Source organism: Macrotis lagotis, chromosome 5 (genome assembly GCF_037893015.1).
Source record: "Macrotis lagotis isolate mMagLag1 chromosome 5, bilby.v1.9.chrom.fasta, whole genome shotgun sequence".
NCBI lineage: Eukaryota > Metazoa > Chordata > Mammalia > Peramelemorphia > Peramelidae > Macrotis > Macrotis lagotis.
In genome coordinates this window covers 263,967,883-263,981,560 of record NC_133662.1, presented here as the reverse complement: position 1 = coordinate 263,981,560, position 13,678 = coordinate 263,967,883, and the positions used below count along the sequence as shown (strand labels likewise).

General features: G+C 54.7%; 1 protein-coding gene across 7 annotated transcripts in view; it reads right to left on the bottom strand.

Annotated features, from left to right (window-relative positions):
* Positions 1-809: 809 nt before the first annotated feature.
* DGKD (diacylglycerol kinase delta) overlaps positions 810-13,678 on the bottom strand; it is an 82,570-nt gene continuing 69,701 nt past the window's right edge. For 6 of the 7 annotated variants that reach the window (XM_074189712.1, XM_074189715.1, XM_074189719.1 and 3 more), the window contains 10 exons: positions 13,479-13,586; positions 12,754-12,867; positions 11,483-11,617; positions 10,707-10,858; positions 10,059-10,170; positions 9,881-9,973; positions 8,761-8,880; positions 8,447-8,567; positions 7,097-7,227; positions 810-6,643 (listed from right to left, as the gene is read on the bottom strand). In XM_074189712.1, coding sequence (XP_074045813.1) covers positions 6,554-6,643; positions 7,097-7,227; positions 8,447-8,567; positions 8,761-8,880; positions 9,881-9,973; positions 10,059-10,170; positions 10,707-10,858; positions 11,483-11,617; positions 12,754-12,867; positions 13,479-13,586 — 1,176 coding nt within the window. In that variant the 3' untranslated portion in view covers positions 810-6,553. The remainder of the gene's footprint in view (positions 6,644-7,096; positions 7,228-8,446; positions 8,568-8,760; positions 8,881-9,880; positions 9,974-10,058; positions 10,171-10,706; positions 10,859-11,482; positions 11,618-12,753; positions 12,868-13,478; positions 13,587-13,678) is intronic. The other variant, XM_074189714.1, reaches the window with a different exon arrangement.

The window sequence follows — 13,678 nt, the reverse complement described above, 5'->3', positions numbered from 1 at the left end:
AGCTCTGACTAGACCATTCCCCAACTCTTAGAAATACAAGACAAGCTGACTTTCAAAGTCTCCCAGCAGTTGGAGAATTAGCCTTTCTCACCTTCCCAGTTCCTGCTGCCTTGTCCTCCTTGGCCCTGGTTATCTCCTCCACCCCATCTGGAAGGCGCTTGCTCCTTATTGCTGCCTCAGTTTCTCTTCAAGATACATCTTCTTCATGAAGCCTTCCCTGCTCCACCCCCCCCCAACTCCTTTGTCCCAATTTTGTATGTCCTGGTCCTGTACAGACACATCATCTACCTTCCTTTCAGTCTGGTCATTGGACACTTCCCAAGGAATGGTCTCCAATAAGTCACACAATTCATATTTCAACAGAAGCAGTGGGGGGCAAAGCAGGCAGAGGCCTGGGCTTGAAATCTGGCCTCTGGGCTAGTCCACTGACCGTTCTCAACTTGTTTCCCCATTGTAAAATGTGGACACATGCAAGTCCTATCTTCACAGGTGTCAAACACTGCATAGGCCTCGTCGTTATGGTCCTTGATTCAACTTTCTTCACATCTAGCCACAACTGAGAAGTAGGCCTCAGACCTGGGTTCAAATTCCACCATGAGGCCATGTGGGCCATCTTGGGGCTCAAGGGAGATGAGCCTATGGGTGACCTGCAATCAGATCGGGTCCCTGTCCCCCCTGCCCCAAAGGATGAGGTCTGGGCAGTCTTGGGTTTCAGTAATGGCCTTCCAGTACTTGTCCCCCAATTCAGCCTGCAGCTGCCCTACCCACCCCGCAGCCCTGCCCGAATGACAACAAGGGGTCAGGTGGTGGAGGGTGGAAAACAAGCTTCCTTTATATACAAGACCAACTTATTTACAACAAGCAGATGTGAATTATGTACATTAAAATACAAGAGGCATTTGTTTCCATGGTAATCACTGTATAAATTAAGATAATAAATATGAGGGGAGTGGGGTCCCATCCTAAGGCACGAAACCTTGGCTCCAAGATGCTCTGGAGCATCCCCGTGCTCCCTCCTTCCCTCGGGCCGGACCCCAGGCACCGTTGCTGGGACTCCCAGAGGAACAGAGGCTGCCGGCGTCCTGCTGCCATGGGCTCCTCAGGACTAGGCAATACAATCCATGGTTACCCACATGCAAGAACAGTGACCTCACAACGTCCTGAAAAGTATCAGCCAATAGCTGCTGCTGCTGCTGCCTTCCTCAGGAGACTGTTTACAGTACATACAACTGTTTAAAAAAGAAAACCACACAACTTTACGTAAACAATCTTTTTTGTTTTTACCACGGATAATACATGTTTTAAAAATAATACTCTCAACAACAGAAAGCAAAGGCTTGAACTTGGTGCAGGGTGGGTGGGGAGCTCCTGCTCATCGCGGCTTCTAGGCAGGCTGGGAAATCATTAGTGATGGAGCAAAAGTGTGTGTGAGTGAGGGGTGTCCTTGCTCTTGAACCCTCAGCCTCCTGCTGGCAACCATCTGTATGGAGTTTGAAATCTGGGGAGTTGGGGAAGGTCTAGGAGTGAAGGAGAGAGCCCCTTCTGGGTACCCTGCCTGTCTGGGCCTTGTACAGGAGGGGCTACCAGGCAGCCCTGCCTTGGGCTTAGTTCTGCATCTGCACAATGAGTTTAGGATTAGATCATGGGACCCTGGGTTGTCATAAGATGAGGACTCATAAAGGTCTATCCCAGGCCACAGTCCTCAGATGGCGGGTGCAGGCAGCTCCTGCCAGTCAACAAGGTTGGCTGGCAAGAAAAGAAGGTGCCCTGTAGTCCAGGGCAGGAGGGGTGGGGGGGCACATCAGAACCACAGAGGGCAGCTAGTCTGACTGGAACTTGCTTGTTGGAAGTACCAGTCTCTGCCTTTGAAGGCCTCTGGAGACCCCCAGGTCTGCCCAGCCTCCAGCATGGCCTGGTTGTGTTACCCTAGGAGTGTCACCTAACCTCTTGATTTGTTTTTTCATCTGTAAAATGGGGGCATTTCTATTACGCTTGACCTTACAGGGCAGAGAGCTCTGCAAATTTTAAGCCTGAGGGACCCATGGCCGCTTCTCTTGATCAGGGATATTTGAAAAATAGAGAGAATGGGAACTGGCAGAGGAAAAAGGAGATTGTGTTCTTGGCAAGCAAGTTTGCCCACCTAAACACACTGCCAGGAACCAGAGTGACATGTGAGCCCTAGAGAAGGAAGCCCTCGAGCCCAGGGACAGCTCTACACCTTGGCTGGAGCCACCCAGAGGGCACCCCATGATGGACACACCAATGAGCAGAAGCGGAGGAATGGCCTGCACTGACCAGACCTCAATTCCTCAGACAGGATCCTCAGGATGAGGTGATGAGTGAGGACCAGAATGGGGTTCAGAGACAGGAAGGAGGGTGTCAAGGCAGCCCAGAATCAGGGCCACCCTTTCTTCTGATGGGTAGGTGTCTGCCAATGATGGAAAGGTTCCACAAACTGTGGCACATGAACATGGTGGAACATTGGTGCTCCAGAACTGATGAAGAGGAAGAATTCAGAGAAGCCTGGAAAGATTGCTAGGAATGGATCCAGAGTGAGGTGGGGGCTCCAGAAGAGAGACCCAAGAATGCAAATGGAAATAACAAAAAAAAAGACCAAATGAAATTCAAAGTCATTCTAGCGGACATGTCTAGCTCAAGGGAAGATATGAACATGCATGTCTCCCAAGGAAAAAGGGCGATGGAGGCAGAGAGGCAGACAGTCAGATTCAGCTGATGTGTTGGTTAGTTCTGCTAAACCACTTTGTAACCCTGATGGCTGAGCGTGGCCGTAGAGGAGATGAGAACACACCCGTCCCTTCAGGTCAGATGGGGGAACCACGGGCATGGAATGTTGGATACGTGTTAGGTGTCGGAGAATGCTGGCTCGGCAGCAGTTGAGGAGGAAATGAACAGGATGACAAAAAGAAAGCGGGTGCCTTCCATACTAGTTTGTTTAAGAGCCAGCATGAGATCACTAAGAGTGTGCTAGGCCTGACCAAGAGCTGCCCTCTTTTGCCAGGTACAGGAGCTTGGGGTGGGGGGCAGGTCAGGGAAGTCTCCAAGACCTCACATTTGACAAAGAATCCCACTTGGGACTAGAGGCAACCTGAGGTTTGATAAGGCTGCCAAGCAGGGCTGCGGCGGGGTCAGGTCTAACAGGAGGTCATAACCCCAGGGCAAGCCAGGCCAGAGAATTCCAGGGAGGAGGCTCTGGGCAGAAAAAGGGAAACTGAGGCAGCATGAACAGAAGCTCAGAGGGCAACAAGACAGAGACCACCGGGCCTGGTTACGCCGCCTCTGGAGCCAAGCTGGAGCGTGTCCAGGAGAGGCAGGGTGCTCTTGAAAGGCCAGTCCCAGTCCCAGGGCCTGGGCCTGCCTGACCTGGAGAAGACTCGGAGGAGCAAGAGCAACTGGAGTGTCCTGCTGGACTCCTGAAGGCAGAGCCAGGAGCAAGGCCAGGGCCACAGGCTGGTCTATCCGAATGAAGGTCTTCATGTCCGGCTAGGTGCAGGTCTCTCAAATGGCGACTCCCCATCCACAGCTGAGCCTGTGTCCATCTTGGTCCCGGGACTTGGCTGGACCTGGAAGGAATTCCCATGATGGACGCGCCGCTGAGCGCAGTTCCATCTCTACCAGGAGACGATGGCAGGGACTGGGGTCTGCTCAGAAATGGAAAACTTCACTGTTTCAGTTTTAATTTTAAAGTTTCCTGTCCTGTCCCAAAGGGTTAAGCTGGCCTGTCTCTTTCCCAGCAGAGACGCCTGTGTGTGAAGGGACCACAATGTAGCCTGTGTAGGGGAGAAGACCAAGGGACCTGGCCAGGAGGTTGACTGGATGACAACTGTGACCACTGAGAAAGGGCCTGTCCTGCTTCAACCACCGCCTCCCATCACGTCCTGTCTCGGTTCACTAAACGATGGCATGTTGAGCTCCAGCTGGGCAGGACGAAGTTGGCCTGGAGCTTGGCCAGCTGCTGCTACAGACACAAAGAGGGAAACAAGGAATTCCGTTTACTGGGCTTCCAGGTCATGGCATCACAGGACTAAAAGTCCTGGGGTCCGGCTCTCTCATTGTTCAGGAGAGGAAACTGAGGCAGAGAACCCCAGCGACTCCCTTCTGTGCCAGCCTTCCAAGGTGCTAGGCACACTATCTGCTCCAAAGCCATGGCACCTCTTTTGGGTTTGGGTGTCCAAGTTTTAGCCCCAGCAGGGTTTCCAGAAAAAACTTCTCAATGTAGAACTCTGGTAAATTCAATTTTGATTTTAGGACCAATAGAGAAAAATTCCCATTTAGATACTCTTCTTCAGCTGAGTCGGCAGGTGGAGCTTGCGCCCCTGCCCCTTGACAGGAATGACTATCCTAGGAAAGGCGAGTGGTGGGGGCGCTTGCAGGGCAAGCCCTTTGGGAGCAGAGCTGCAACTTCACCTCTGGGCAGCATGCCCGTTACTCCCCTGGAATCTCACAAAATATTAGACATACCTGAAGGAAATCTGAGGACATGTTCCGAAACTTTTATGTCAGTAATTTGGTCTAATTTTAAATTGGAAAATTGCGGCTTCTGGATGCAAATGTTCAAGAACCAGCAGAGGACTGAGAATTCTGGGTTCGAGATGCTAAACTGGTGGGCAGTGTGGATCACGAGGCTGGGGTCTGGGATCCTGCCACTGCCCACCCCTGCTGGCCAAGGCAATCAGGTTTTTTTGGTGGTTGTTCAGAAAACTCAAGTGTGTGTGCGCGTGTATGTCGGGGGAGTGGGGGGTGCAGCAGTCGGAAATGTCCAGCCTGTACTCTACTCCAATGACAAGAGTCCTTTTGGAGACAAGTGCCCAGTGATTGGCATCAGGTGCACAAGGCGCTCCCACCCCTCTCAAGATCTAGGGGGTGTGACCCATCTCCTGCCAGGAGAGTTTCTCCCTGGGGATTGAGGTTGCTGACAGAACAGTGAATGCAGAGGGATGCCTCCAGCAAGGGCCCAGCCCCCTGCCCAGAAGCTGAGCATGGCTGTAGAAGAGGTGAGGACAGAAGGGGATCCTGGCAAAGGCCAAACCCTGGGGTGACTGGGGCTGAAAGGCTGGCTCTAGGGTGTCAAGGCCTCAGGTCATGGGATTACAAGCTCACTCCTGAACCTGGGGCTGAACGTTACTGAAAGGTCTCTGGGTCTCAGTGTTCTACACCATAAAATGAGAGGTGGGTCTTCATCTGTGACCTGTGAACATCATGAAATATTTTGGTGATAGTCCATCAAATTCATCAGCTTCCTCGGAAATCCTCCATATTCCATGTGAAGGCAGGCTTGGCAGAAAGGTGCACAGGAGTTCCCAGATTGCTTCCCAGAGGGGTTCAGAACCCCAATGCCGGCTGATCCCTCAGGGCCTTCAAGCTTGATATCTGGGATCAGGACCCTGATGTCCAGCTCTGCAATATGATTCCACTCTCATTGCTTGCCCTGGATCCTGGTCACTTCTGAACTGGTTTCATTTACTGATTGGTGATGCCCAGGTAAACTGGGAGCCCCTGGAGGAGTGGAGATGCCATCTTGGCTCTGGACATGGCCAGGCTTGGCAACGTGGACCAGCTTCCCAGCAGCCATGGGACAGATAGGGCTACTGAATAAAGGTTGGTGGACTAGAATTGGGCTTTGTGACCCTTGTGAAAGATGAAGACAAAGGAAACCCCAGAGCCAGGATGAAGGAACAGGTGACAGGTACATGCTTCTCTTCTTACCCAGCCCCAGCCCCCACCCCCCCAAGGAAAAAATGATTTCTATCCCCATGAAGATGGTGATCAAGAGAAAGGCCGTGGCAGTCTTGGAAGGGGGCATTGCATGTCATTTTTGAGGGGGGGTCTACACTGCAAAATCGTGGGGGGGGATAGGGGTGGGGGTAATCTTGGTTAATAAGAGATGCCTTTACTCTGCCTCCTGACTCCCTCAAGCCTTCTCCAGAACACGAGGCAGGTGGAATGAGGATGGTCTCTAAGGGGCTCCTGTTCTGAGCTGGGCCTCAGATCCACCCCTGTAACATGAGGGACCATCCCCCTGGATCTCTCTGCACAGGGGTCACTGAAGCCCAGGCTTGCTCCATCCTCACCCTGGGGATTGCTTGGGACGAGGCCAGAGATGGGCTTGGGGAGGGGCTGCGTAGGGCTGCCGCTTTTCTTCTGGTCAGTGCCTGGGGCAACTCCCCTGGAACAACATCCCATGGGAATAGATCCAACAGAGGACAGACACTGGGCTCCCTGAGCGTCCCTGGCAGCCATGAGCTTGGCTGCTGTGGAGGCTCTGGGGCTACAGGGAGGCCAGGCCTCAATCTAGAAGGTAGCTGTGTTGCTGTGGGTTAGACCTTCCCGGGCTGGAGGGGAGCGCTCAGGGTTGTCCTCCATCCAGCGGCGAGGGTCCTCCTGACGAGCTGTACCCATGTGGAAGAGAGTAGCACCATGATATGAGCTCTGTTAGCGGCTGCCCTGCCTGGAAGGCAGGTGATGGGTGCGCCCAGCCCGTGACGGATGCTTCAGTTTGGGGAGAAAGGGCAGGTGCATGCTGTGAAGATGCTGGCTAGGCCTCGCTGGCAGGAGAGCTCCGGCTCAGCTCCCTGATTCCGTGGAGGATCCTCTTCATGTGGCCCACTTTGGTCACCCCGAGGTCCTGAAGGCAAGAGGAAAACCCACCATGAAGGCTGGCAGAGCCACTAGAGCCGGCCCAAGACACGGCCTACCTGGGCCGGGTCCCTGCGGGTCACGGGAGAACAGGTGGGAAGAAACTCTATAACAACCTCAGAGCTCCCCAGGACGTCACCAATGACCCCCCACCCCAAGCCTGCCAAGCCTCCCTGCACCGGCCCGAGGTGCACTGAGTGGACCTGGGTCACAAGCTGGGCTGCCCAGGGTGGTCCGAGGTGCCTTCTTCTCTGTCCTGGGGCTTCAGGGCTGCCCTAGCCCCAGCCCTCTCCCCCCAGGGCCCCAGGCTAGCTTGTTCCTCAGCCTTTGGGGCCCTTCCTGACCGCAAGGCCCCTCTCCATGCACTGTCTGCTTTTCCCCTAGACTGGACACTCCTCAAGGGGAGCCGGGACTCCACTGGGGGATGAACCAGGGAAAGTACCTTGAGGTCCCTCCGCTCGAGCTGCAGGAGCTCAGGGCCCCGGATGTCGTGGCGGATGAAGGTATCTCTATACTCACAAAGACTGAGGTGCTCAAGCCAGGCCGCAACCTCCTCCGTACCCCAGAGGTGAGCTGTCAGAGACGGAAAAGCAGGAGAGGGCTGAGAGCTGAGAGAAGACCTGAAGGATCGAGGTCTCAAGAGGAAACAGAGGGTGCCCAGGGCCCGCCACCCAGCACCAAGAGAGCTTGGCCAAGGAGATCATTGATTGGGGGCATCTGAGAGGGGAAGGGAGAGCCACCCCGGGGTGGGGCACCTGCTGGCAAGGTGGTCAGTCCTCTGCTCCCAGCCTTGCTTCCCTACAAGGAAAAGGCCACCATCCTGTCCTGAACAGTGCACAGGGTGGGAGCCCAGATGAGCATCAATTTTAGGCCGCATCAATTTTAGGCCCATATGTTAATATTTTTAGTTTTATTTTTAGGTTTTTGCAAGGCAATGGGGTTAAGTGGCTTGCCCAAAGCCACACAGCTAGGTCATTATTAAGTGTCTGAGGCCGGATTTGAACCCAGGTACTCCTGACTCCAGGGCCGGCGCTCTATCCACTGCGCCACCTAGCCGCCTCTCCATGGTATTTTCAAAGCAACCTCATCTGGAGGGTGGAGGTAGGCTACACAGATTCCGTGAATCACTTGGTTGTAATGGAAAAATGTAGTTTAAAACTCCAAGTGGACTCGCCTCAGCTCCACCTCTGTGAGGGTTAGCTTAGACTCAGGGTGGTGCAGGGTTCATCAGGACCAACAGAATGGCTCAAAACATCTCTGACAGGAGCTGGACTGATCCCAAGCTCCAGCAGACCCCAAGCATCTTAAGAGGGAAAATCTGAAAGGACCCAATCGTTAGAGGAGCCCCTGGGTCTGATCCCTTGGATCAAAGGAGCCAGAGATGGGCAGCCGCGGCCCCAAAGCAGAGAGAAGACCCAGACCAGGAGGCACAAGGGCCACATGGACCCTCCCCAGGTTGGTGTTCTGGGGGCCCCCACCCTGCAGATGCAGATTGATTTGGGGAGGGATTCAATCAGAGGGAAATCATCAATCCCGCAGAGGAAGCGAAAGCAGTGGGGGACCAAAGGAGGCTGCTGGGCTTATGCCCCAAAGTCCTTGTGATCTCCGAGGTTGCCAAAGTCACCTCCTCTCTCCCACCCGGGCAGACAAGGGCAGGAAGCTCGGGAGGTCTCTTCCCGTGTGAGTGTCAGCACCCTGCAGGGGCAAACTTAGGGGGTCTCTAGCCTAGAAATAGTGTTAGTAAGATGAAGAGAAGCCGGGGGTGGCTTGCACACAGGCCCGGGCTAGCTACCAGGGAGGCCGCCGCTGCCACGCGTTTCTTTGTTCTTGCTGCTTTTCTCCTTCTTGAACTTGGTCACAAGGCGGAACTTGCCGCTGCGGCCACGTTTCGAGAAGTCGAGCGTCGTAGGATTCTGGGCGCAAGAGCAGATGGGAGAGAAAGTCAAAGCCTTCCCAGCCCATGGTGGGGAAGGGCCCTGCCCGCCTACATTCCTAGACAGAATATGAGGGTGACCCGGGGCTGGCAAGGCCAGCCCCATCCATGGGGGAAGGGGAAGTGCCCACCTACAGTATAGACAAAGGGAATATGGAGGCGACCCCACGTACCTCGTCATCACTGGGCTCCATGAGCTGCCACAGCCAGGGAATGTCGGCCAGTTTTCTCAGCTGAAGGTCCATGTCTGCCAGGACGGTCCCGAGCTGCTCCTTGTGGGATGGCTCCAGTTGCTGCACCGGGGCCAGAGAGGAGAAAGGATGCCCCGTTAGCTCTGGGGTATCGGGGGCTGAGCCCAGCGCCTTCCCTTTGGGGCTCACCAGGGAGTAAACAGGCCTTGTTTCCAAGGTCAGCCACAAATGAGCTCAGGCGGCCTAGAGAGTAACTAGGGATGAGGTCACTACAGGTTCTCAACCCCTGGAGTGGGACAGAGGCCATGGCAAGGCCACGGCCCAGTGGGGAGAAAGCCCCATGTGGACACAGGCATCTGGAGCCAGGAGCTCACTGTCAAGCCTGGCTGAGGGGAGTGTGGCCTGCACTGGGATTGGGCCAATCCCTGGAGGGACGCAGAGGGGAGGAGAGGAACCAGGAGGACCAGTCAGCCCCACACCCACCCTGCAGAGAGATGCCTGGGACCCCTGTCTGCAGAAGCCCACATAGCTCCAGATGCAGGATGAAGCCCTGGGGGGTCATACTGGGTGGGTGTTCCTTTAGTGTTTTAGTGGACAAATAGAAAGAAAATAAAGACTGGGCGACCCCAAGGAAGAATAAATAGAACATTTAAGAATGCTTCTTGGGGTGTCCTTTCTGGGACCTAGAAAACAAGCCTGGCTCCATGGGCTTCAGCCCCACTGCATCCTGGCCCCGGGAGTCCAGTCTCCCAACTCTATGGGAGCAGCCAGGCCGGCTAAGGAAGCCAACAGACTATTGACTATTACTCTTGGTCCAGGGTTCATGGTCCTGGGAAAGTGAGGTGATTTCAGCACCCCAAAGAATAAACCATCCTCTGCAAGGCCACAAGTCCTTTACATCTCATCAAAGTCTTGCCCCTGGGTCAGTACTGAGGGCATCATCACCCCCATTCCATAGCGAAAGAAACCAAAGCTCAGAGAGCAGGGGACTTGTCCAGGGTCATACCACCCATCAAGGGGAGGTGAGATACCACCCTGCCTTGTCTTCCCGATTCTGGCCCAGGCTGCCCCAGAGGAGTCTCCCCTCCCCACCCCCACATACCAAAGCCATCTTTCCAGTGAGCAGCAGCTCTGTCTCGTTATGGAGGGCACGGATATTGTTTACCATCTCCAGGACAAAAGTGCAGTTGAGTCCCTACAAGGGAGGAAAACCCCGTGAGGGGCCGGGAGCTGGTCTGAGGGAACAGAGCAGGTGAGGGACCCCGGGAGCAAGGACCTACCTCGGAGGCCTTGGACTTCCCGTATACTCTATTGATTGATTTAGAGCTGGCATTGACGGCATGGGCCAGCTCCTGCTCCATGTCTTGACAGGACTGAGCTATTTCCCGGATGCTAGAGAGAGAGAGAGAGAGAGAGAGAGAGAGAGAGAGAGAGAGAGAGAGTGTGAGTGGAGGCCCAGGCAGACTGGGGATGATGCCCCCTGCACCCTGCCTGAGGGAACAGCTTGGAAGAGCCTGGATCTTGGGCCTTTCCGTCTCCCCTGGGCACAAATGGGGATCCCTGTATCTGCAGCAACCCCAAGTAGATCCCTTCAGGAATGAAGGTGAGAGGCCACAGGAGATGACAAAAGGTCCTCTTCAGCCCAACTGGACCTGGGGGGTGTCCCCCACACCCTGATGCATCCTGGGTTTGTGCCTTCCTCCAAAGGGAACAGGGGCCAGTTTTGCTTTATTTTCATCCTAATTTATTAAGTCAGGTTTAGGAAATAGCCCTCTGCAAGAGAGGCTCTGGCCAAGTCCTGCAGAAGAGGAAGAAGGGGAGTCACTAGTGTCCAGGGCTGGCTGGCTGTCCTGCCTCTGAGGGGCATAGAGGCCCCACGTCCAGGAGCCTAGGAGGAGGTGAAGGAGGGGCGAGGGAGTAGAGCCCACCTGTGGATGAGGGCCCCCGCTGCCTGGCCAAACTGGTGCATCTGGCTGGATTCCTCTTCGGACATAATCTCTGGGTGCAGGGAGAAGGAAGGTGGGCGCGAGAGCTCTCCTTTCTGCTTATCTTCCCAGGATTTCAGGGTACTTTCAAAAGCCTGGAAGGCAAGGAACTGGTGACATTCCTCTGACCTCCAGCTAGCTAATTTCCTACCCAAAGGGGCCCTTCCTTGCCGTGCCTCTGGCCGCCTTCCCCTCCTCACCCACCAGCCCAGTATCCGCCCTATAACGGTGGGCAGAAGGCCCAGCAATGGGTGAGCCCTGGCCAGCATTGGCCAGCAGTCAATGCTTTCGATCGGCTCTCTAAACTACAATACTCACGCCTGGAGGAGGCTGGGAGGGCTGGGGTGTAAGGTGAGCTGGTAGAAACGATGTCTGAAATCCCTACCTAGCCCCTCCCCCCCACTGCTGCCTTAAAAGACTCTAGACACATCCCTTCACAGCATCTGCCAACAAGGAAAGCCCAACTGGCAGGGGTAACAGTGCTGTGCCCCTTGGCCTCAGAGCCCCTGGGAGGCTGGGAGGTGGGCCATACTCTGGGGGCCGGTCCTAACTCCCTGACTCCCGGGCCCTAGCTACTAGCTTATCCTGCAGGATGACTTTAGGGGTGCGAGAGAAAGTTCCAAGATCAATGATCCTTCCCTGGGAATCTCAAGGCTGATGGGAGGATGCCCCCAAGCCCTTGGGACCACAGTGACCCTGGCTCAGTGGGCTGGCCTTACCCGATCCCTAGTCAGAGTCTGTGCCCGGTTCTTGTGGACTATTTGGATGTAGCCGGGGGGCTGGATCCAGGCCTCTCCATCCACCTGGACTGGGACACCCTCATCCCCCAGGATGGCGATTTTCACAGTTCGACACTGGGGGAAGACCAGACCACAGTGGCGATGACGCAGGCACCTGGTCATTCCCCCACTGACAGGGAGGGGCACAGATCAAGAATACTAGCCCAGAGCTCCTGCTGGTTCTCCAGACCTCATGGTCACTCCATGGCGCTGTGGTCAGGCCCAGGGACCTGGGCATCCCACCACCACTCACGGGGCTGGCTATGTCCTCTCTAAAGGGCTGAATGGCACATAATCAGGTTTTAAACCAAGATGAAATTCATGTGTGGGGCAACCCTTTGACCAACCTGGAGACACTCTCAATAAGAACCAAACCAAAAAATGCCCACAAGACCCTACAGGACTGGGAATCATGATGACAGAGGCCACAGCGACCCAGAAGTGCCTCTGGTTCTGTGCTCAAATGTTGGTGACAAATAAGGCCTCTTTCCCCAATGGGATCTGGCTCAATGAAAGCAAGTCCTTGGTCGGGAGGGCAGCAAGGCAGAATGTCATAGGACCCCAGCTCACCAGGCACCCAGACTGGCCGGAGGGTGAGGGAGGGGAAGTGACTTGTCCAGAGTCCTCCAGGCAGGATGTCCCAGCTGGCACCTCTGCTTTCACCAGTGACAGGCCAGTGCCTAATGTCAATCCCAATTTGGGGGGAAGGGTTTTTAAGACCCCAAAACTCAAACCTTGTGTGGTGGCAGCTGCCAGCCCCTCCAGCCTGGGAGTCCTAGGACCTGCTAAGGGATGTTCCCAGGGCCAACTCTGGCATCTCACCTGGCATGCCACATACAGCTTTGGGGGAGGCTCAGGCAGGGGAAGTGGTTGGAAACTCTAATCTCCATGATTTATGAGCTTTGTCAACCTTATGGATCATCTTGACAGTGTTTTCTTTTTTTGGACACTGGACTTTGGCAGACATGCTTTTAAAAATGCATTAATCAGGCACAGCTAGGTGGCACACTGGATAGAGCCACCAGCCCTGGAGTCAGGAGGACCTGAGTCCAGATCTGGCTTCACACATTTAATTATTACCTATTATGTATGACCTTGGGCAAGTCGCTTAGCCCCACTGCCTTAAATAAATTAAAAAAATAAAAAAAAAGAATTAATCTCTTTTACTAAGAAAAATGTGCTTCCCCCAAACAAGATTCTTGCATACTTACCTGGGCAATCCGGTGATGCTGCAAATTAATGACTCGGGAGACAGCCATCTGCATGCTGCCAAAGACAGCCACGACTTCCAAGACCTTATCATCAAAGGAGGGGGCTGTGAATGTCTGAAAGGAAGGAGGACCCTACAGTGAGTGGTCGGGTGATACTTCCCTGGGCAAGGCTCTGCCCCTTCCCACTTCTCCAGTGACCAGGACGTAGATGGAGAGATGTTTGAGAGGGACCAGCTCTGGCCTGCAGCTCTTCCAGGGAGCGCCCAGGGAGCTGGTTCTAACCACCCAGGGGCATTGGGGGAGGTGTCATTGGAGCCCTTGGGCCAGGACTGGGGCTGCATCCAGCAATGGCTTTATCAAGGCTAAGCACATTTAATGGAGGAGGCAGGAGAAGAAGGGAGGAAGGGAGGTCCAGCCTTTGGGGACACTGTAATCTGACATTCCCAAGATCTTCTGGGTCCTCTGGTGTAGGTGGAGCAGATACCAAATGGCAAGTGGTTGAGGAGGCAGTGAGATTGGTGGTGGTGGCAAGATCGAGGGCAGAGGTAAGCCAGGGCCAAAGAAGAGAATGAAGGAGAGAAACACAGATGAAGAGGGTACCCCAGGCAAGAGGGGACCGAAAGATGAAAGGGGGAGCATCTTGTTTGGGACCAGGGCCAAGTTTCCTCCAAGATGTTCTGAGGGTGCAACCTGTGCTGGCTTCTGACAGAGCCAGTCCCACTTACATCGTCTTCCTTAGTGCCTCCCCAGAAGTTCGTGCCTCCAGCATAGCTGGGGATGTTGAGGACGGCAATCCCCTGAAGGCTGGGCAGCGGGATGGGACGTCCATCACACTAAGCCATATGGAGGGAGAGGGGAGAAAGGACAAATCATTTCAAGAACCACCAGACTGCCATAGATGGGATGAGGCTGGGGGCGGGGGCAG